We start from the raw sequence: 24,676 nt of genomic DNA, 5'->3' as shown, positions 1-24,676 counted from the left end.
GGCAGGAAATAATGTATTCTTATCTCTGCCAGCTGGAGATCTTTAGTGGGGTTCTTGAAGGGATGAATAGAATAGAATAGAATAGAATAGAATAGAATAGAATAACAGAGTTGGAAGTGACTTTGCAGGTCTTCTAGTCCAACCTCCTGCTTAGGCAGAAAACCCTACACCACTTCAGACAAATGGTTATCCAACATCTTCTTAAAAACTTCTGGAGGCAAGTTGTCCCACAGATTAATTGTTCTAACTTTCAGGAAATTTCTCCTCAGTTCTAAGTTGCTTCTCTCCTTGATTAGCTTCCACCCATTGCTTCTTGTCCTACCCTCAGATGATTTGGAGAATAGCTTGACTCCCTCTTCTTTGTGGCAGCCCCTGAGATATTGGAACACTGCTATCATGTCACCCCTAGTCCTTCTTTTCTTTTTGAAGGAATGGGCAAAGGGGAAAGTAGGGTGAGGTTTCTTTGTGTATCTGAGAAAAAGGTGCATGAGAAAGAGCGGGAAGCTTGATGGCCTTGAGGGGCAAAATGGTTCCTCATTTTTTGGTTTCGTTGATGACAGATACCTTGATTTTTTAAAAAGAATAACTCCCATGTGTATACTCTCCCAAATACTATTAATGTTTTATAATGTCAGTCTTTGATTGGGAGAATCAATAGTCCCAATATTGGAGAGCCAACATCTCCAATAGCGGACTTTGTTTTTACATCTTCCTTTGTTGTGTTCAGGATGTGATGGGGAAAGGCATCCCTGTACAGAAATTTGTCCATCTGCATGTAGATTATTGGAATTGGATTTACATGATTAAAAGTAGTGAGCCCTAAAAAAAAGGATTTCTTTTTTATTTATTTATTTTCCTTGACCCCTTTGGCATTACCTTCCTTTGACTGTCACAAGGTACATAAGTAAATTCAGAAAAACATGAGAGTTTCTATCATTTACATTTCAATAATTTGCATATTTTTTTTCAATGTTTGGTTTCAAACAAACAGCTCACTCCTATTTTCTACCTTCAGTTTTAGAAACGTTGAACTGTAATGAGAGATGCTCTAATTCAGTGTTTTTCAAACTTGGCAATTTTAAGACAGCCAGCAAACTGACTGGGAAATTCTGTGAGTTGAACTCCACGCATCTTAAAGTTACCAAGTTTGAAAAAAACATTGCTGTGATTCATGTAAAACAGGCTGGGCAGGCTGTTTTTTAACCCAGGTCTCATCTAGAAAAGAGGCCTGCAAGCTTCAGATGACAAAGTTGAAGCAAAGCAGAGTTAGATCAGCAAAGCAGGAGGTATAGTTGAAAGAGAGGCTGCAATGTAGAGACAAGATATGTACAGTAAATTGGATATATAGTAAGTTGGCTTATTTCCCCATTAGGAAGAAAGATTGAAAATAAAACTGTTATAATAATGTTAATAGTATTATAATCATAATGGAAGAGAAGTCATTTATCAAAAGAAGAGTACTATTGCATATAAAACCTCCCAGTTGTAATTCTTTACTTCTTTATGACTCTAATTAGAAAAGTTATTGAGTAGCTAACAGGAGAAAAACCCTTGCATTAAATCTTAAAGGGATGGTTAAAAATATGGAGCTGAATGGATAAGTACTTCTGATGTTTTATAAGATGGCTTATATATTTTTTATAGTGATAAATGTGAATTTTACTTCCAGGAACCCTTTGAGTCTGCATACGAAGGGCCACACACAATAGTTTAGTGGGTAACCTCCTTTTTGGCACACCTAAAAATAATATGCACATGCCTTTTTTTGGTCATTTTTGGCCATTTTTCAGGCCACTTTCAGGTTGTTTTTCAGACTGTTTTCTGCCCCAAAATTTGGCCTGAAAACAGCCCCCCAAAAGCCTGGTTTTTGGCCATTTTCCGGAGCTCCAGTGCTTGCGAAGATCAGCTAGCTAGCACACAAAATGACTCAAAAAAATGGCCTGAAAAACGTCCTGCTTTTGGCTGTTTTCAGGCCATTTTCTGGTGCTCCAGCGCCCATGAAGACCAGCTGGCTGGAAATCAGAAGACCAGCTGGCGACGGTGCACATGCCCACAGAGAGGGCTCTGTGTGCCACCTGTGACACGTGTGCCATACGTTCCCCATCATGGCTCTATAGAGTATATGGCCAAAGTAATTTGAGCAATCCTTTACCTGAGCATAAGGGAGCCAGGGATTTGGTAGTGGAAGTCACAGTTATCAGCTATCAAAAATGTATTTCTTCTACATCTGGAGAGGCACAGATTCTCCAACCTTCACCCAGGGAGATCCTTTAACTCAAAGTATCCTGAATTCTTGCAGGCAGGAACACCTTTATGGAAGCACACAAAATCAAGAGATAGAGCACAAAGATTTCATGCAGAGATCAGTTTTATGCTTTTGCATTCCAAATAGGATGGGGAGATCTCTCTGAAACGCTGCAAAAGCGGCTTCACATAGTATAGAGGTACTAACCTAAAAGTACAGGCAGCAAGCTTTAATTTAAGGTATTGCTTATGTCTAGACTATTACTAATTGTTTCCCAGCATATAAGTGGAAGCCCTGCTCTAAAATGTTTGATTTCCTGTCCCTCTCATAATTATCCCAACTAGTGTTCGCGAATCTGCTCCCAAAGACACTTTCAAGGCAGCAAGAGAGACTCCCCCCCCCCTTACAACATGAATAAATCCATTTGGTCACCATGTTTAATAATTTAAAGCTTGATTCTTTCTCCTCCACCCCACTTTTAATGGGTGCACTTTAATTAAAAGAACAGCTATCCTTCTAAAAAGATTAAAAAAAACAAGCAAGAACAAAATTTGCATCTCACCCTTCCAAAATCAGCATGTATTATTTATTCTTTGCACTTCTGTCTATTGGATTTGATGTACTCTTGATGTACTTGCGATCAACAATAGTGCTGTATTGCGTTTCACTTAATCATCTCGATTTTAATAAAACAATAGGAAGTGCTGGGGCTTCCTGTTTTCTGTTTCTCAGATTCTGAAATAAGAGCATTCCCAGGAGATGCAGTGGTGGGAAAGAATGGCCGCGATTAGGGAACACTGGGTTGTTCCCAAGAACCAAGTCTCCATATTGCGTTGCTTAAAGCTGGCTAGCCAGCTTGCTTACTTGTTTGTTTGTCTAGTTATTTATTTAAACTTGCCACCTGACTCCCATCTGTTTCTTTGTTTATTACATTTTATACCAGTGGTGGTATTCAGCCAGTTCGGACAAGTTCGGGTGAACCGGTGGTGGCGACCTGCAGGTTGACCGCCCACCTGCACCAGCTCTATGCTGTCCTATTTAGCCACCTTTTCTAAGCCACGTGCATGCGTGCTAGCCAGGTGCGTGAGCAAAGCGCATGCACGGAAGACGCTCACAAAGCGAGCGTGTGCACATCAGCACTCACAGTTTTGTTGCGCAGCGAACCGGTGGTAAAATTATGTGAAACCTACCTCTGCCTATAAGGTAACTCTTTGATGACCCATGACATAAAAACAAATAAAAAATAAATAAATAAGCAAAAAGCGTATAACAATACCAATAACAAAATGGCTAACACAAGCTATAAAACAAACATGTCATAGACCAGAAGGGACTTTAAACCATCTTTCTGTTTGTCTCATTTTCATCCAAACTGAGAAAAGATCTTTTATACATGAGGATATAATATTATAAAAGGACCTCTAAACAACATACATGAGCCCACATACATAGGTCGCCTTTAGAAAGCTATTGAATGCCTAAAAGACATAACTAAATCAGGGGTGGGTTCCTGCCAGTTCTAACCTCTTCTATAGAAGAGGTTCCAAAAATCTACCATGGCATTTAGAACCAGTTCCAGCTCCCTCCCCCTGCCCGTCTGCACCACTCTTGCCCTGCCCACCGCTCACTGATTAGCTGGCTCACCAATCACCCCGCCCTCCTCTAAGACTCCTATCTAAATCTTAAAGTCTTAAAGCTGTCAAGTTTGAACACCCTTGGGGGTTTTTTCCTAAAGGATTAGGGGTGCAAGGGTCTTGTAACTTGACAGCTTTAAGACTTGCATGCTTCAAATGCCAGAGTTTCTGAGCCAACATTTTGGTTGCTAAGCAAGAGCGTTGTTAAGTGAGTTTCACCACATTTTACAAGCTGGCCACCCAGTCACATGACTGCCAAGCCACTCCCACTCAGTCGCATGCCTGGCAAGCCACTCCCATCCGGTCACATGGCTGGCAAGCCACTTCCACAAAGCAGGCCACACCTACAGAAGAGTTCTAAAAAAAATTGAAACCCACCACTGAACTCAATGGATAAAATTGAAAAGTGATAGACATTGAAAACTAGAAAATCAAATACTTGGGTCTCTGCTATTTTACCATCATTCGGGGTGGAGAATGGCAAGAAACAAGAATTTGAAAAGAGTGAGAACACGAAAACCAAATGCAGCTCCTTGGAGTAAAAACTCTTATCAGCAGAGACATCTTCATGAAATTTGCAAGTTTGAATAGCCAGACAGGTTTATAATGGGAGAGACATACTCAGCTCCTGCCCTTGGCATGGTGATAGGCAATGCAAGAAGTTTCCTTTTTTTAACTTTTGTTCTTAATTGTGGCCATTAGAAGTATCTCAGGACCACTTGAAAGATGTTAGTGTCCAAAATGAGCTGTTGTATTACTTTTTTAAGTTACCAGGGGAAATGTAACAGCAGTCTCAGTAATGAAGAATAGTAGGAATAGTAGGTCCTTAGGAAAAATGGACAGTAAGAATAATCTGAATTTTTATATAACCTAGGAGTTCAGGAAGGTTCCCACACAGCTACTGTTCAGCCCAGTTTATTAATGAATTGGAGGTGTCACAATGCAAAATTCTCAAGAAGAGCACTCCGGTTATTATTCCAATTTGCAGGCCAAAATATCTGTAAAGTTTTCCCCTAAGTGCTAGGAATATAAATTATTTTAAAACTAAAACTAAAAACAAAGATCACTAGATCTGTCATTGATTTAGCTAGTGAACAGTTTGCAGGCATTCACGGTTATTATGTTCAAATTTCCCCAGCATTTCTCCTCCTAGTAGAGGCCTCCAAGTTTCAAAGGCTACCTTTGCAATCCTGTTCCTGGATAGTACAGTGCTGTTCTAATGGGTTTAATTTTCTTGAGAAATAGATACTGAGCTCTGTGTTTTTGCTGCATCTTATAGCAAGTGTCTTAGTGCAAAAATCAGAAGTACTAGTGTCCATTACAAAATGGTCAAGTAGGGTCAGGTTATTGCAGGATGGGCTCAGTAGAAAAAGACCTCGTTTAGCTTTTTTTGTTTTTAAGTTTCCAGACTAGGGTTAATCATCTAAATATTTCAAGGCTAGTGGGTTATAATTCGCTGTTAAAGTGCAGTGATAATTTGCAAAGCCCTTTAATCTTTGTATAAAGCAATAATTCCAAAGGATCCTTAGAGCCCAACTTAATGAACTGAGTTGATGAACTCACAACCAGGGATCTGTGAGGCACAGCTCCTGAAGTCACAAGAGATTCCCTGATAACAATTGTCATCAATCTTCCTCTATCCCAGAGTTTTGGTTGATGCCACATTGAAACACAGCCGGGCAAATTTCAGAAAGGAAAACCCCCATTTCAGGACCCAACCAAGTCTTGGTAATACAATGCTGGTTCGCTAAATGTCTATGGAGATTCTCAGTCATCCTGGTCAGGGTTGTCCCAATGGTGCTTTTTTCAAGAGGCAGCTGGACTTTCTGGTACCCAAAAGTCCAGATGCATTTTGAAAAAACATCTTTGGGACAATGCTGATTTGCCCTCTCATCTATAATCAAATTGTGGATGAAAGAAGCCTTATTACAGACTGAGCTGGCATTCAGTAGCAGCAACTCAATGCTAGGTTGAGAATATGGTTAAATTAGTGCATTAGGCATTATGAAATTCGTTAGATTTCTAAAGCAGCCAATTAGTTCTGTGTATAGTATCATTAATGCTGCAGAAGGCTTAGGGTTATTTCTCAGCTTTTCAAGGCAATCCTGCTAAAGGCCGCCCTGTTGTTCATTTATCAAACTGCTAATGTGGAACTTTCTTATTGAAGGTGAAACAGACCTCGTTGATTTTAACTGAAAGGATATTTAAATTGGATCAGATTTTGTTGCTTTGTGATAAAAGTTCTATATGTGTTCTCTGGCATTACATTCTGTCTGATTCCTTTGTTGTTTCTTTTCATTTTTAGAGTAATGCTGGCCCAGCAGTTTTTTGGCTTCTCCTGTTTCTTTTAAAACATCCTCCAGTCATGGCAGCAGTTCAAGCTGAAATGGAAAAACTATTTAGAAACAGACGATTAGCAACCAGGCCAATTTGTGAGATAATCAACCAAGACATTTTGGATAGCACACCCATTTTTGGTTAGTAACATGTCATTCATCTAGCCCTGAGCAATTTAATTCTTTAAGTGTCAGTTAAATATTTACCACTGTCATCACCGGATCTGGGAAAGCTTCTTTCACCATCCTATCTGTCTCTTTGATTTTCTTTACTTAAAGCATAACAAATATCAGATTTTCCCTTTAGCTGTCTCCATATTGTATCCAGTCTTTTTATCTTGGTAAATATGTGGATATGATCAGAGAGAGGAAGACAACAGTATGTGCCTGGGTACCAGGTCTTTCAAATTCAGGATTGGCAAAGTTTGAGAGAAAATCCCAAAAACATCCAGTGACATCTCCCTTCCAAGATGACCTTGAAATGAGAACTGTCTTGGGCAGGAAAAGTACCCCTGCATAGGATATAATGGAATTATTTATGGAACCCATTATTGTAGACTTAGTTTATATTGCGGTGGGGGACTAACTTTCCATTTGGTTCACAGCCAGTCAAGTTAACCAGTCAGATTGTTGCCTCTGTTTCCCTTGCTGTTGTTGTGGCTCGCCAATAGTCAGGGGAGCTGGTGGCAGACTCAGATAGTGAGGAAGTTGGGGAGAAATATGGGCCAGTCCTGGAGTTTGGGAAAGGCTTTGATGAGTGCTTTGCATCAGAGGCAGAGATGGGGCCAGGGCTGTCTTGACAGTTATCAGCTGCCTTTGGAATAGCAATAGTAATAGCAGTTAGACTTATATACCTCTTCATAGGGCTTTCAGCCCTCTCTAAGCGGTTTACAGAGTCATCATATTGCCCCCCACAACAATCCGGGTCCTCATTTTACCCACCTCGGTAGGATGGAAGGCTGAGTCAACCCTGAGCTGGTGAGATTTGAACAGCCGAACTGCAGAACTGTAGTCAGCTGAAGTAGCCTGCAGTGATGCATTTAACCACTGCGCCACCTCGGCTCTATAATGGAGATCAGTGGGGCAGAAGAACAGTTGGAGCCTGTCCTCGATGTGCGCATGTGCAGAGCTGCCAGGAAAAGGGAACAGTAAAAGGACAAGGGCTGACTCGGGAGTAAAGGCACAGTTGGACGGTGAATGGTTCCTCCCATAGGAAATAAAGAGGAATGAAAGGGGAGTAGACAATTTGTTCATTTAATTAGTCTGAAGATTTGTTTGCGACACTCAGAGACTCCTTGCCAAGTATTTTCTTGTACAGCATTGCATTTGGAAGATATTGGCTTGGCAGCTCTCCAAGCCTGATAAGGTTTGTGGTTCAGTGGTGGGTACCTACCGGTTTGGACCAGTTCAGCGGAACCGGTAGTGGTTTGGCAGCCTGGGTCGCTGGAACCGGCTCCCCGGTCGGCACCATCAGCATCGGCATCTTGTTTTTCAGATCTGCACATGCACAGAACAATTTCAAATTGCACTGCGCATGCGCGCACACGAGCGAACCATCAGTAGTGCGGGCCGGAACCCACCCCTGCAGTAGTTGTAAATTCACCCTTGAAAGACTGTTTGTGGGATTTTGCTGGATGTGAATGAGAGGAATTCACACTAGCTTAATAAAAAGGGGTTTTGTCAGGACAAGGAGTTTGCTCCATGATTTTGTGAAGCCTAGGTCAGAACAGCTGTATAAACCAGGCACCCCAACAATCTTTTTAGTAGCCAATGTTTAATTTTAAAAAAAAAGAATTCTCTTATCCTGTTTGTGGCTATTCCTGCACCTTTAATAGTGGCTGTTAACAATGAACTAGCTATTAATTCAAGTGTCAGGAACCCCAGACAAGGGTTATAAATTGAGCTAATCAACAAGGCAAAGTTGCAGATGTTGATTAAAGAGAAATACCTTAACTATAATCTGGTCTGTTGAGGATTGGGCTGCAGGGCCTATTGGAGTTTATGCATATGATTGTATGATGGCATATACTTAATCAGCAATCAATGTCTGGCAGTGTCAAAAGCTGTATCTGCTGCTCTCAGGTTAAATGGAAAATGTTCAGTGTGTTTCATCTAACTTTCAAGGTCGTCTGCTACCACTGTGCCCTCTTTCTCACATTTCATCTCATCCCTGGTATGAAATTTGCAAAAAGTACTTTCAAAATGTAGTAAGGGAACCTCTGAAAGTAGAAGACAGAATTGTAATTTTAAATCATGACATTTAACTCTTAGATTCCTACAATCTCTTTGCCCCAGTCATGTCTCCTTTAAGAAAATGCAGATGATCTGTATTCAGAACTGCTGTTAAAACTAGCAATAAAGCATTTTAATTCTACCCTTCCTGCTAAAGATCAGCATACGCCTCGCAAAAACCCCTTTATAAATACAAAAAGAAATCACCAGTAATCCTATTAAAATCAAGGCTAAAGTAAGTTCCAGGATGTCAGCATCTTAATACAGTATTAGTCTCAGCCATAAGTATATAGAAAAATGTGTTACCCCCCTCATGCAAACACATATCATCACATAACATCACATGGTGAAGGTAACTGCTTCAGCACAACTGAACTGTATGATTGGAAACTGCCCTTTCTCCACGGGAAAATTCCCAACACAAAAAAATAGCTGAACGGGTAAAAGAAATTGTAGCATTCTCTTTGTCCTCCACTGGTTCGCTTTGTATAGAAAGGTTTTCTCCCCCTCCCTATGTTCATTCTTCTCTACTGCAGTATTACAATATTACACTGTTTCCAGATAATATGGTCCGATTACACTCTGGGTATTGCATAAAGGAAATGTATAAAACAAGCATTAACACTTCTACATATTATGCAAAGTTTTTCAACTGTACTTGAATAAGTTACAGTTGACTAAGTTTCCATGCCGTGGTGAAATCTGATTCCGCACCACCACCAGTTCTGTGGGCGTGGCTTGGTGGGGTGTGTGTGTCATGTGACTGGGTGGGCGTGGGCAACTTTTTTCTTCCCTTTCAGCTTTTTTTTTTTTTAGCTTTTTAAATCATTTTCCCCTCCTGTCCGGGAGAACTGGCAGGGAAAAAATGCTTTAAAAATCTTTAAAAATCGCTTCGAACAGTCGCGCAGTTCAGCTGTGAGCCACGCGATCGTCGGAAGTTGTTTTTTAAACCATTTTTTCCCTGCTGGTTCAGCCAAACTGCCAGGAAAAAAATGCTTTAAAAAGCAGGGGGAAAGCTTCCGATGATCGTGCAGCTCACAGCTGAGCTGTGCGATTCTCGGGAGCTTTTTGTTTTACTACCAGTTTGCAGAACCAAAGACAATCGTCCCTTCTGGTTCAACCGAACTGGGAGGATTTCACCCCGGGTTCTAAGCCACCAGAAAAGAAGGGGAACCCCCCCCCCCCGCCCTCCGACAATAAACTGGATGCAGTATGCAAACGCTATTTATTCATAGATCTTTTTTTTCATCCCGCCTTTATTATTTTTATAAATAAGGCAAACATATCTAGCACTGCTTCCTCCTCCTATTTTCCCCCCAAAACAACAACCCTATGAGGTAGGTTGGCTGAGAGAGAAGTCACTCAGCCGGCTTTCGTGCCTAGGGCAAGACTAGCTGGTAGTAAGAAGCAGCGATCTAATGGAATTATATTCCGGCTGGTTTTCTTAGGACCCCAATGTTAGAACAGGACTTCCTATTATCCATCCTTTATTGCTGGTCTTGTTTCTAAAGGATTTGGCAAGATGGGAGTTTGGGTGCTATAAATTGAGCTATCATCTTCTCTGCGCATTGATGTCATGACAGGCTATCCGCACTTTTGCTCCTGTGCTATTTTGGGTGCCATAATTTTCCCTGTGGGTTTTCTGTTTTCTGCAGACAGTGCCTTCAATGAAAGCCTGCGTTTGTCAGCCGCGCCTTTTATCAGCCGAGAGGTCCTTCAGGACATGGCCCTGAGGCTGGCAGCTGGCAGAGAGTATCACCTGAGGAAAGGAGATAGGCTTTGCCTCTTCCCATTCATAAGCCCTCAGAGGGACCCTGAAGTCTACGAGGAGCCAGAGGTAAAAACACTGCTATTCGGAATCCCATCTCCCCTGATGACTTTGCTCTGATGTTTGTTTATGCTATGTATCTTAACTAACTGTATGAAGCGAAGAACTGTGATTATTCAGGGCGCGGCATTCTTAAGACTTGTCAAAACGAAAAGCAATGGCATAATGGTAAGTCACCAGAGGGAACAGCTCAGTGGTGGAATTTCAATTTTTTTTACTACTGGTTCTGTGGGCGTGGCTTGGTGGGCATGGCAGGGGAAGGATACTGCAAAATTTCCATTCCACCAAATCCCATCCTCTCCACTCCTGGGGGAAGGATATTGCAAAATCCCCATTCCCTCCCCACTCTGGGGCCAACCAGAGGTGGCATTTGCTGGTTCTCCAAACTACTCAAAATTTCCGCTACCGGTTCTCCCGAACCTGTCAAAACCTGCTGAATTTCACCCCTGGAACAGCTACATGTAGACATTGTATAAGTCAGGTTATGAAGCAAGAAGGCTGTGATCCAAGGCTTATCTTATAACTACCGGTGGGCAGATTTTCTCCCTTTATTTGTGGTAGAGCAGGGCTGTCAAACTCGTGGCCCATGGACTGGATGCGTCATGAACTGGCCACGCCCACGCCTACGTCTATGCCTGGTTTAGCAAAAAGGGGGAAAATCCCAATACATCATGTGTTGCCATCAATGACGCCATCAGTTTGACAGCCCTGTGGTAGAGTCTTAAAGATCCGGAATGGGAGAAGTCACAGCAGCCAGGTGGATGTGGGTGGGTGGGTGCAGCTGGCTGAGTCTTACTTTGTCAGAGTGGCTAGGTGGGCTTGGATGGATGCAATCACCAAGTCATGCCGACCTACCCCACCCAATCCATCTACACCAATCTGGCTGTTGTGAATTGTCCTAGACCATGGGTGTCAAACTCATGTTGTCACATTGTTGTCACTTGACACATCGTGACTTTTTTCCCCTTCACCAAAATGGGTGGGTGTGGCCAGAGTGCGAGGCATCTGGCCTGTGGGCCACAGGTTTGACACCCTTGTCCTAGAGCAGTGATGGCGAACCTATGGCGCACGTGCCACAGGTGGCACGCAGAGCCATTTGTCAGGGCATGCGAGGCGCTGCCCTCTCAGCTGGCCAGTGCGCATGCGCAGGCTGGCCAGCTGAGTTCACCTTTTTATAAAGCCAGAGATTTCATAGGAGCCTGGGGAGGGCAAAAAGAGCCTCCCCCCACCCCGGAGGCCCTCCGGAGGCTTCCCTAAAGCCTCCGGAGCGCAAAAAACCGGCCCTACGGGGAAACCAGAAGTTCGGGAATGGACTTCCAGTTTGCTTGTTTTGAATGCTCCTGAGGGTTCAGGGAAGCCTCCTGAAGGTCCCTGAAGCCTCCAGAGGGCTTCCGGGGGGCGGGGAACGCTGTTTTCACCCTCCCCAGGCTCCTATAAAGCCACTGGAGCCTGGGGAGGGTGAAAAAAGCATGCAAAAAATGGGGGAGGAACACCTGTAGTGCACGCATGCGTACTGGTGGGGGTTGCACATTGCATTATGGGTGTGGCACGCCTGCACATGACCCCCCCTTGTGCTCCCTCCACTTATGGCACACAAGCCAAAAAAGGTTCGCCATCGCTGTCCTAGACCCTTAAAGATCTATTCTTGGAAGAATTTCTGGAAATGTCACTGCTAAAGACTTCTAAAGATTCAACTGTGTTTAAACACAGTGAATCCAGTACACAGGTAATCTTCGACTTATGACCACAATTGTCAGGAATTTCAGTTGCTGAGAAATTCAGTTGTTAAGTGAGTCATCATATGACCTGACCCAATTTTATAACCATTTTTACTATGGTCTTTAAACAAACCATAATGGTTGGGCAGTGCATCACATGGCTGTTAAATAAATGATGCAGTGGTTAAGCAAACCCAGCTTCCCCAACTGATTTTGCTTGTGGCTGCAGGATGTGACCACAAGATACAACCAGGGGTGGGCTGCTGGGGGTTCACAGGGGTTGCGGAGACCCTCTAGCTAAGATTCTGTCACTCCTGGCTGGCCCCGCCCACCCCTTCCATCCCCATGCAGCCCTTTTTGAATGCAGGTAACTGCAGGGGTCACATGGAGGCTCGGGGAGGGTGAAAAATGGGTCTCCGGAGTCTGGGGAGGCCATTTTTGCCTCCCGGAGGCTCAAGGAAAACCTCTGGAGCCAGAGAGGGCAGAAACGCCCCCATGCCATGGTGCAGGAGGCTGACTAGGCCACGCCTACCCAGCAACCAGGCAGAGAACCCCTTGCTAAAATTTTTGAAGCCCTGGATGCAACCAACATGCAGTAAATGTTGAGTCAATTGGCAAGTGGCGAAATTGCGATCATGCGGATGGGGCAATGGTGGACAAACTTCAGGGATGGATTGTAAGTCACTTTTTCCAAGGACATTTTCGTGTTCTCATTAAACAAATGGTCCTATGTAACTAACGGTAAAGTTGTCAAAAAAATTAGTTCCATATTTGCAGTGGGGGGAAGGGGAATCAGCCCACCAATGCATCAGTCTTGGGTTTTCTTTCTCTGCACTGAACGTGTGAACTGATTGCATCAAGAAAGGAATGCAACCTCCTGTGGGTAACAATAAGATCCGTGATGGTTCTTTCATAACAGCTCCAAAATATATATTTTTTTCTCATAAGACTGGCTCTCAAGAGTTTTCCCAGGGACAAAAATAGTTTGGATCCATATTTATGATATAAAAATACAATGATATAATAATAGTTAAGAATATAAAAAGCTATCCTGGAATTCCTGTTTGGCTGTTGCTATGGCAACCTCTTGCACATCTTTAAAAATATATCAGTATCTTCCCCAGTTCAGTATTCTTAACTTGCTTCTCTTTTACTTCACCTTCCTAATTTTTTCTTTGTTGACAGAGAGTCACACTGGAACAGCTTCCTTTTGTGAACAATTTCCCATGAACAATGCTGAGAAAACCATGATAGTATTATAACCCAAGTTCCAATAAACAGTAAATCCTGTGTCCGCCCCCCGTCCGCCCCCCGGGACTGGGGAAAAATGACTCAAAATATAAAAATTATGATTATTATCATACTTGAAAGAAGGTTAAGAACACAATATAAGAATTCCCACAAATATTCTACTAGTCACCTCCACAAGGGATCTGTGGAAGGAAAACTCTATTTTACCTATTTTCCCTTCTTCTTCAGCATAGAGGGTAAAGGTTTGCCTCTTTGTTGAAGGCAAAGTAATACATAGTTGTTCATTTAGGGAATTGCTGTTCCTTTTGCCAGTATAACAAACTCTTCACAATGTTCAGCAAGGCTTTATAACTAAATTTACTCTGGAGTGGAGCAGTAGCCACAGTGAAGATAGTTTTTAAGTAATTGCAATCTTCTGTTTTTGTTAGAATAAAAGGTTAAAGATCAAATAGGTTGATTTCATTTCCTTCCCTGTGTAATTAGAGCTCTGATTCTTTTTATTGGAGTTATGGAGAATAAAAATAATAAAGGCAGGATTAAAAAAACTGAAATAAATTTTCAAAACCTAAAATAATACCATATACTGTTCTCTTATGTAACTGCTTTCATTTCTTTTGCCATGTTTTGCAAACAGTAAATATTTTTGATTGCTTCAAGACCTTATTATACTTAACATATAGACATTCATGGAATTGAAGTTCATTAGGGTTAGCTTCTACCAATTTTAATGGGCCTGCTTTGGATCCAGTTCCATCATGTGTCACATAGCCATTTCCTCTCCTATTTATTCTAGTTTAAACTTTTGGATGGAATTTTATAAAGCTAAATATCCTAACTAAGAGAAAGGTAAAGGTTCCCCTCACACATATGTGCTAGTTGTTCCCGTCTCTAGGGGACGGTGCTCATCTCCATTTCAAAGCCGAAGAGCCAGCGCTGTCCAAAGACGTCTGCAGGGTCATGTGGCCGACATGACTCAATGCCGAAGCCGCATGGAACGCTGTTGCCTTCCCATCAAGGTGGTCCCTATTTTTCTTCTTGCATTTTACATGCTTCCCAACTGCCAGGTTGGCAGAAGCTGGGACAAGTAATGGGAGCTCTCTCAGTTACGTGGCACTAGGGATTCGAATCGCCGAACTGCTGACCTTTCTGATCGACAATATCCTAAGTAGGATGTTTCTTTTTAAATATTAGTTATTTCAAAGGAAAAGGAACATTTACCTGAACTTGTTTTTTTCAGAAGTTCATATATGACCGGTTTCTCAATTCAGATGGCACAGAAAAAAAAGACTTCTATAAAGGAGGACAAAGGCTCAAATATTACAATATGCCATGGGGAGCAGGAATAAATGTCTGCATTGGAAAGTTCTTTGCAGTTAATAACATCAAACTGTAAGTGGACGCATAACACTGATAAAATAGCCATCTCTAAACATAATATATCCATTAAAAGAAGCTAGGGTTGGCTTGTAGCAGAAGCTAAAGTTCTTAAAGGCAAAAAAAGCAAACAGAAATGTTCATTTCATTTGGTTTTATGATGTGAATATGGAGTGAATCTATTTTTAGAACTCTTGATGAAGTCTTCATCCATTACTCAGATGATACTCCATCTGAGATTACCTCATCCATTAGTTCCAGGGTCACTGTTCATAACCAGCCAGAGTAACTTCTCATGAAATGAGCACATAAATAAAATTTACATCTTGTGATCCATCAGACTGAAAGGAGACAAGATGAATGTCAACCACAAGTTCTGTTTGACGTCCATGTCTGGTGTTACTTTGCAATTCAAAGCAGGCAGCAGATGTTAGTTTCCTTATATACCCCAGAATAGATCACTGTTCACTGTTTTAGTAATAGCCTACCCTTAGTTTGGTAGTTGGTCTGTTATTCAATTTTGCCTTAGCAAAATTTCAAGGATTCATTTAGTAATCCATTTGGAGAGCTTACGCTGATTGCCTACAAATATCTCAGCTCGTGCATACTGAGGATTTGTTGTGCCTGCTTTTCTGGGTGTGAAGCAGCTACAAGCCATAGTTTGTTAAAAAAAAAAGTTTTTCTGGATCTTACTGCTGGATAAATTTGTTAAGAATCACACCTCTGGCTGCCAGTGTCTTTTAGAAATATCCAATAAAGCCACACGTTATTCTGAGCAAAGCTGCATAAGATCACATTTACTTTCAATGGGATAAGGACTCAAGGTGCAAATTTGCACCTTGTTTTACAATTGTACAGGCTAATTTTACAATTGCAATGTTTTTTTTAAATATCCTTTCTTTTTTGGTGTTGAGGCTAGGTATTTCTACTTCTTGATATTAAAGCACAATAAAAATGCAAAGTCAATATCATTGGCTATACTGATTTGTTTTTGCTTTCTCCTATTTACAGATCTGTTTTCCACCTCTTAAACTGTTTTGATTTGGAACTGATAGATCCTGCTCAGGAGATACCAGGCTTTGACAAGGAGAGATATGGTTTTGGAATGCTGCAGCCAGAAACAGATGTCAGAATACGATATAAATTGAAAGACCAGTAAAGTGATGGTCCATTTCTCCAGTCATTCTGTCTAGTACATAATTTGCAAACAAACAATGTTTGTTAGTTACCTTTGGAATTAATTTTGGGGCCCCTTTACTAAAAGGATGGCAAATGTTTAATATTAGACCACATTCTGCTTTTCAATTTTCTGAAACTGTTCTCCACCTTGTGAAAGTTGCTTAAGTTTTTCTACCTCATTCTCAGGATGTTTCAGAAGTCATGAAGAAATCTGTCTAATATAAGCTATTGTGGGTGAGGCCGTTACTTTTTCAGTTTGACCTCTCTCCATCACTCTGTAGCCTCTCAGCTTACAATGACTTCTTATCTGAAAAAAAATCCTTGTAGAAAACAAGAGGTATGTGTGTTTGTGTGTGTGTAGATCATAGGAGGAATACTTTACAATGAATTACCAGCATACTTCATTTCTCGTTGGGTACAATCATAATGGAATTAATGCAAAACACCACACTCCTTTTATATGGATTTTAACTGAAATTCCTTTCTGTGTTAAAAAAAAAAAAAAAGGCAAAAGCACTTTTTAAAAATCAGTTTGAATTCAGAAAAATATTCTGGTCCAGCGCTCCGTTGGTCTTTTTCAACTATGGTCCTCCAGATGTGGTGGCTGAGAATTCTGAGAATTATAGTTTAATGCAGCTGGAAAACATCAAGTTAGAGAAGCTGATTTCTACTTATCTATGAAAGTGCATGTTATGTTATTCTGCAAGTTGCTGATACTTTTGATCATATTTTTGCAAACCAGTATTTCTGGGAGGGGGGGAGATGTTGATGCAAATAGACCATTTCAAATAATACACATGTGTATAATCCGTTTAGATTGGCCTTTTTGTGGAAGCCCAATCTAAGGAAGCCAACTAAGTTCTGAGTGAATAATAATTATGAATAAAAATAATTTGTTGGATTGAAAAGTAACTGTAAACTATTAATTTACCATTCTATCCTTAGATTCTTCAAGAAAGATTTTTAAAAACCATCCCCCCAAAACTGTTATAATATAGAAAGAAGCAGATAGTAACTACATCAAGAACAGGTATGTGTGTGTTTACATTCATGTATGTGTGTGTATGAGAAACACACACATATGGGCTTCCGGGGCGGGACCTTGCTGATGGCGGCAGCTTAACGAGCTGCCCCCGGGTTCCTGGCTGCGTTATCTGCCTAAATACCTGGTAGATATCTCATTCTTTAGGCAAAGAAGAATGAGAGAGAGATCCAGCTGGTAAGAGCTTTTCTTTGAAGTTTGCAGCTTTTTTTTTTTTTTTTTGCTGCGAATGGAAGGGGGCCAACCGAAAGCTGAATCACATCTCCGTGCCAGGAATTTCTGCTGTAATCATTACGGCGCAAAGTAAGGAACCCCCGTTTAGGACAATTTTTGATATATTTATTTGAGATTAATACAAGCAGAGTCCGTACCTGAGAACCTTATCTGCCTTTTTTTTCAAAAGAAAGAGCTTTCTTTGTGCACTCAGTTTTTAAAAAAATAAGCTCCTAAAATGGCGGGTGCCACATTCTCTAACTGTCTGGCAAAGAAAAAGATCAAAGGAACAGCCAGATAGCATTCTCTTATTAATTAATTTCGTTTCTCTGAAGAGCTTACAAGACTTTTTTCTTATCAACTTTTAAAAGCTTCAAAAGACTCCTTGTTAATATAGAGACATTCCAAACAGAGATGAATATGAACTGTTGAACTGTTTCGTTACAATGCTAATCTTTTGAAACCTGTTTTGTTACAATGCTCTTTTCTGAAACCTTTTGAAAAACCACTAAGAACAAATAAAGGGGGGACTTAATACTTTCTTCCCTCGTAAGATACACAATGGGCCAGCAGAGTTTGAATAATTGTTGAATAATTGCTTGAAGAAAAGATATAATGGCATCAAAATTAAGTTCGGGGAGACCTCTTTTTAGGAGTACATCTCACGCACTTGGCACCAAGTTGCAGCTTCCACCCTCTATGCCCCCTACTGGAGATTTGCTAACGAAAGAACTTTTTTTTGAGACTCTTAGAGAATTTAGAGAGCAGAATTTAGAAACTTTCAGAGAATTCAGAGAGGAGATAAAGAAATTTAATGCAGACTTATATGATAAGCTTGATGCTAGGATTGCCAAAACAAAGGACGATATGGTGGGACTTGTAACTGTATTAACAGAATATGTTTCTGAAATGGAAGATAAGCTAGACATCCAAAATTGAAGTGGTGCAACAAAAAGTTGAAAATGCTGAAAAACAAATTGTTATGATACATTACAAACAGATGGAGCTTGCATTAAGAGTCAGGGGGCTGTGTGAAAACGAACAGGAGAACTTGAAGCAGATTTTCTCAGAGGCTTTTAACCGTCTGGTGGAAAGACCGGGGCCCAACTTTGACTGGCAGATCGAAAAAATTTATCGCGCTAACTCTTGGGTGGCAAAACAGAGGCATCTCCCCCGAGATGTAATTATATATTTTACTACAAGAGAGTTTAGAAACATGATACTACAAAAGTCTTATAATACCAGGCTTCAAATTGGCGGACAGGACTTGATTGTCTTGAAAGAAATACCACTCCAAATGCTAAGAGCCAGGAGAGATTATGCTTTTCTAGTGGAAGAACTCAGAAACCGTCAGATACAGTATAGATGGGATGTGCCATTTGGTATCATAATTACATTTGATAAGCAAAAATATCATCTCAACTCTGTATGGGAAGCCCGAGATTTTTATCACAAGACCCTGAAGGTGGGACACCCTGAATTATCTGGATCTGGAGAAAGACCACGAGAAGGACAAGATAAACAGCAAATCACACAACTACCAGACAAAAAGCACCATTTCCTCCTTCCGGAAAGGCAAGGGACCAGGGAACAAAGATCTAGCCGTATGACTACCAGACGAATGGGAAAACAAGGCATATTGCAACAACCTTAATAATCATCGGCCATTGATCAAGGAGTTATGGTCTGAACTCTTTACAGAAGAGAAAGAAAATATTTCACTATCTCAAAAAGTTCAAGAACGATATAATTTGTCTGCAAGAAATTCATATCAAATTAACTGATCAAAAATATCTGTTCAACCCCGAACTTGGTCAATATTTTGTGACCTCTGCTACGGAAAAGAAAAATGGTATAGTTGTATACTTAAGAAAAGACATTAAGGCTGAATTAATTGAAGCAGATCCCTTCGGAAGATATATCGCATTAGACCTAATTCTAGAAGGGAAAAAGACTTGATGGACAACTTCGAATTGAGAAATGTTTGGCGAGAAAGAAACACAGAGGCGCATGACTTCACCCCTTTCTCTGATGGACATCAATCCCTTTCAAGGATTGACTTTATACAAATCACTAATGATTTATTTTCTAGGGTGAAGAAGACAAAGATTGCGGCGAGGGTCCTTTTGGATCATAACCCAGTCTGGACGGAATTGGGAAGGGTAGTGCAGGCAAGAAGGTCTTGGAGGTCAAATGAGAGTTTATTTAGATATGAAAAGTATATTAATGATTGTAAAAATTGCTATCTGAATACTTTGTTCTGAATACAAATAAGGGTATATTCATGGAATTTGTAGGGGATGTAAGTAAAGCATATATGAGAGGAGTACTGATGAATATAAACAAAATATATAGACATAAACAAGGGCAAAAACGAAAAGAATTGGAAGAGGAAATCAAAAGAATAATTTGAAATGTATCCAAATTGTGTTATACAGGGAAGGAGGTACAAAGGGGACAAAATTAAGGGTTTAGATATAGACAGATACTTAGATAAAGAGATAATACCCCTAGTTAGAGAAGAGTACAGGCAAAAGTTGAACTCACAAATAACTTCTGGGAAAATCCTGCAGGTAATCAAACAACTAAGATTAGGAACAATGTAAACTGCTTAAAGTTTGTGTAATGGCAAGAAGCTGAGTTCAACGCAGAGATTTTATTGACTTTTTTTTTCTTTTTTCTTTTCTTTTCTTTTTTAATTTCCTTGGTTTCAATATATCTTAGACTGTGTTTGATAAAAAGCTATACCGTGTACGGGCTCTGGGAAGTCGGGGGGGGGGGAAGGGAGGTGGGGTCAGAGGGGGGAGGGGGGAGGGGGGAAATATAGTATGTGCTAGATTTTAAAGTAACATGATTGCACTTGTATACTGTTGCCTTTTTAATTCTAGTGTAAAAATAAGAAGCTGAATATATTGATAAGATAGTAGAAATACACCGAAGGGAGGAGCAGAGGGAAAGAAGAAAGAGGGGTAGAGAGGGTGGGAGAGAGGATCAGAAGGAGGGTGAGGTGGAAGGGAGGGAGTGTATTGGGAGAAAGGAGTGATAGAGGGGGAGGGGAAGTAGGAGAGGGGAATGTTGGAGGGGAGAAAGGAAAGTTGGAGGGGGGTGAAAGAAAGGGTGTATGGAGGGTTGAAGTGGTATATTGGGTTTGTATTTTGGGGAGTATTTTTGACAAGGATGGTTGTGTTTATTGCTCAATGTTATATGGCCCCGGTTATGCACAGTATATATGTGACTGTATGAAATGAAAATGAAAATAAAACATATTTGAACACGAGAAACACACACATATATTCCCCTGGCTGCAGGGGAATCAGTGATGTCAAAATGGCAGACATAATAGCCATATGCACTCCAGACAGATAAAGGGGGCAGGGGTTCTACCACTTGGTTGCACCTCCCATTTTGATAATGTTTCTCTCCGCAGCAAACATACCTATATAGCCCTGGTGGTGTTAATTTGTGGCTACCCATGATTTTCTATTGTTCACCTAGCTAGCCTGCTACTATTAAGAACAGTATTCTAAAAACATATGGAGGACTACAGCTTCCCTGCCCCAAAGCAATATTGCACACCCAATGACATCATCACAAAGCCATCTACTGAAAACAGTGTGTTTTTGAGTCAATATAACCAGTAGATAAAAAGCTCCGTTCAAGAGCAAGACCACAGACTGCTGTTCTGTACCGCAGTATTAAAGTGCAGTTATTCAGCACAGGAATTAACTTAAGGTATTGCCCGCTTAAAGAAATGCTGACTACACTTTACCAACATCTCTTCTGCTCTGACAACAAAGCAGAATTGGGGTGTCTGCCCACACAAGAAGCTATGGGGAGAAGTGGCATAGAGAATGCCTCCTTTGATGCCCATTACTGACAACAGACAACCTTTAAGGCTTCTACTATTGGCTGTCTTTTTTCCATCTTCTTTTCTTCACCTCCTTACTTCTGCCACCTTTGTTTCCTTCTCACCCAGTGTCAACTCTTATCAGGATAAACCACCAATAACCACTTTCCTTAAATTGTGGCAGGGCAGGCTGGGAGAATATGTGTCAGTGCCTCTGGTGATGGCTTTTATGTGGGCTATTTCAGAACACAAATCTACTGGGCGAACACTGGTCCAGCTGAATGATGGCGGGATTAAAGTAGGGATTTGGAGTGTGGAGTGAGCTATCAGTAAGCTCCTGACCTATTGGCTGGCCTATTTTTGGACAGGTTTACAAGCCTTACAGAAGAATTGCAGTCTAGTTTACCATATTTCCTATCACCTGGCTTATAAATAGAAAATGGCAGAACTCTTGTCAATTTCATCCCAGCTCCCAAATATTCCAGACAAATAAATGTGGAAAAGAAATGCTAGAAGCAAGTAACTGCAGCACCCAGAAATATCACATGAAGACTGGAAAATGGTATTCGAGTAGGCCAAATGGCATTAACTTCATATGCAACAACATATATGTGCGAGGGGAACCTTTATCTTTATACCTAAGACCATCAGAAAATCACAGAAAATGAAAGGAAGGTGAAAAAAAATATACTGGAAAAAAGACAAAAGGAAACTATTCTCATTTTGTTGCCAAGAAAACACCAGAGTCTTTCCATTTCCAGCCTTAATGAGACAACCCAATACTGGGTTCCTTAAAAATAGCTTTGTAAATATGTATCCAGGTTGTGTGTCTGTGTATGTGTATGTTTGTGCTTTAATTTTCAACTTTAACTTTAGGATTACAATTTATCCCTACTTATTTGCAAGCACACTTTACTGAGCATCAATAGAATTATGCAGCACTCTATATGTTTAAATAAGACTATTTTAACTATAAGACTATAAGAGTATCTGGACTGCATTTCATGCTATACTAGGGTTAGATTATGGCTTATTGAACAACAAAATGACCTAGTTCACAAAAGACAGCCATTTTGGTATCTGTTTGGTTAAAGATACAGGGCTGGAAACCTGGAAACTTCAGACCTAGGAAAAAGGACCTGGCATTTGCCAAAAATGTTGCTAAGAAAACAGCATGGATTGGTCCAATGGAATTGCTAGGTATATATACACACAAAATTCATACATCCAAATCCCAGACCATAGTTTACAAACCATGATAGCTAGGTTCGTCTACTTTGAAACCGGTATGACTTCATGAAAAATAAGACTCTAGCCCTTATGTTTAATTAGTCTTACTTTACAGTTAGTATACACAACAATTTAGCCAATATAACCAGCAGGACGAATCCTTCCATTCCATATGTACCTTTAGTTACAGCCATATTTTTCAGACTTCACAGTTTTGCGACGTGTGGGTTTGTCTATGGAGATTCTTAGTTATCCAGGTTATGGTAGTCCCAAAGGTGCTCTTTCAAGAGGCAACTGGATTTTCTGGTTTTTCTTAGTTTCGATTCTCATCTAAGAAGCTGAAGAAGCTTCTTGCATGAGGAGCGTAAAGTCTTCTAAGAAAAACCAGTAAGTCCAGTTGCCTCTTGAAAAAGCAGTTGGGATGATGTGTGGGCTTCAATTTGGGGGGCTTATTTCCACATGTCTTAAAGCTGTCAAGTGTGAAAAACACTGCTTCATAGGATCTTCAACAGATTGTATAGAGCAGTGGTCCCCAAACTTTCTGGCACCAGGGTTCAGTTTCACGGAAGAAAACTTCCAAGGACTGTGGGCGGGGGAGTGGGGATAGTTTTGCGCACAACCTAGACCTGCGCAAGCACAAATGAAGCTTCACTCACTCACCTGCTGCTTTTGGGGCCCATTTCCTAACAGGCAGTATTGTTGGGGACTCCAAAATAGAATACAGCAGCTTCTTTTTCAGACACAGCCCGACACTTTAAATGACATACCAAGTATTCATATACCTGAGTCCAGGGCAAAAACTACAGAAATCACTTCTATGGGAAAACCAAACCACACACTTTCCCGGTGTTGTTATTATTACATTTTCCCCTTAAAGCTAGACTTTCATTTTCCAGCATCAAACAGAAGCAAGCAGTCTTTGGAGACTGCGGTTTACAAAAAAAGTATGCTATAATAAATGTATTACTTCTTTAAAATCCTAAGAGTCTGCATAGTTTTTGCTGTTTAATTTCCCTCTGGAAATATTTGTAGATGCTGTTATAAAACAAAAATAAGCAAATACTATTGTAAAACATTTCTTTTAAATGAGAATTGACACATATCTTTAACAGAACAAAGAAATAATCTCAGAATTAAATAAAAGCTTTAGGGGAAAAACAACAAAACACCAAAGTGAAAAATCAATGAGGTGTCCTGTTCAAAATTGATTTAGATCAGTGTTTTTCAAACTTGGCAACTTTAAGATGTGTGGACTTTAAGGTGCCATTCAGGAGTTCAATCTTGAAATTACCAAGTTTGAAAAAATGCTGATCTAAAACTGTTTCCATGAAATCTCATAGGATACTCTTACACAATTGTTTATTATGCTGCTATTGCTCTTTAGTTGTTTAAATTGTTAATTCAGTTGGATTAACTGGTTTTATTTTCTTATCACCATGTATTGTTGAATGTTTTGTAGAAAGGACAGATATACCTTTCCTAAAATAAACACAATTTTATTGGATGTGGAACTCATAATTTCATTTTTCTGTCGTTGCATTTCCAAATTTTTATATCTCTGTTATCTGATCAAATCTCACGCTTTTGAGGAGAGCTCTTTTGGAAATGAAGGGGTGTTCCATAAAGCTCCCATCCATAATGAGAATTTGAAATGTCTGAAGGCTTTAGAATCAGATTCATGCCTATGCACATTTAATATATATTTGTTTACCAGCATTCTCAGTCCACTTCATTTTATTGCCTTTATTTATGTATAGATAAGCATGTTTGTTTTCCAGAAAGCATAAGGTAGAAAACATGGATTTTATATTCACAACTTTTCTATAATCCCGCCTCCAACCAGTGATGGGATTTAAAATTTTTTACTACCCGTTCCTTGGGCATGGCTTTGTGGGCATGGCAGGGAAAGGTTACTGCAACATCCCCATTCCCTCCCCACCCCACTAACCTGCTTTTCAGCTCTGTTCTCCTGTTCAGGGCATCAAAAGAAGATCAGTTGGGATGCTGGGAGGCAGTGGGAGCAGGGGCAGCCTGTTTGCAGGTTCTCTGAACTACTCAAAATTTCCGCTACAGGTTCTCCAGAACCTGTCACAACTGGCTTGAATACCACCACTGCTCCACACACATAATCCGTCCATTGCTCTAACCATTACACCACATATAGTATACTAAATGGTTCCACCACAAAACCGCGGACGACAAAATCGCACTCGACGAAAGCGCGTACGTGACGTCATCACAGCGCGACGAAAACATCGCGCTGTGATCGATAAATGTAAAAATAAAGCGAACCCTAAAGCTAACCCTAAAGCTAACCCTAACCCTAACCCTAACCCTAACCTTACCCTAACCCCCCCAAACCTAACCCTAAACCTAACCCTTAAGCTAACCCTAAATCTAACCCTAAACCTAACCCTTAACCTAATGCTAAACCTAACGCTAACTCTTAACCTAACGCTAAACATAACCCTAACGCTCTAACCCTAACCCTAAACCTAACCCTTACCTTTATGTGAATCGGCTTGCTTTAATTTTATTTTTATTTCA

General features: G+C 40.6%; 1 protein-coding gene across 1 annotated transcript in view; it reads left to right on the top strand.

Annotated features, from left to right (window-relative positions):
* PTGIS (prostaglandin I2 synthase) overlaps positions 1–16,874 on the top strand; it is a 51,274-nt gene extending 34,400 nt beyond the window's left edge. Inside the window, exons 7-10 of the mRNA XM_087720454.1 lie at positions 6,185–6,356; positions 10,103–10,284; positions 14,482–14,633; positions 15,630–16,874. Coding sequence (XP_087576580.1) covers positions 6,185–6,356; positions 10,103–10,284; positions 14,482–14,633; positions 15,630–15,777 — 654 coding nt within the window. The 3' untranslated portion in view covers positions 15,778–16,874. The remainder of the gene's footprint in view (positions 1–6,184; positions 6,357–10,102; positions 10,285–14,481; positions 14,634–15,629) is intronic.
* Positions 16,875–24,676: the final 7,802 nt, after the last annotated feature.

This window comes from Thamnophis sirtalis, unplaced genomic scaffold, assembly GCF_051295495.1.
Source record: "Thamnophis sirtalis isolate CommonGarterSnake01/CBP01778 unplaced genomic scaffold, rThaSir2_p1.2 scaffold_7, whole genome shotgun sequence".
NCBI lineage: Eukaryota > Metazoa > Chordata > Lepidosauria > Squamata > Natricidae > Thamnophis > Thamnophis sirtalis.
The sequence above is the reverse complement of the archived record's forward strand: the minus strand, read 5'-3'. Positions and strand labels throughout refer to the sequence as shown.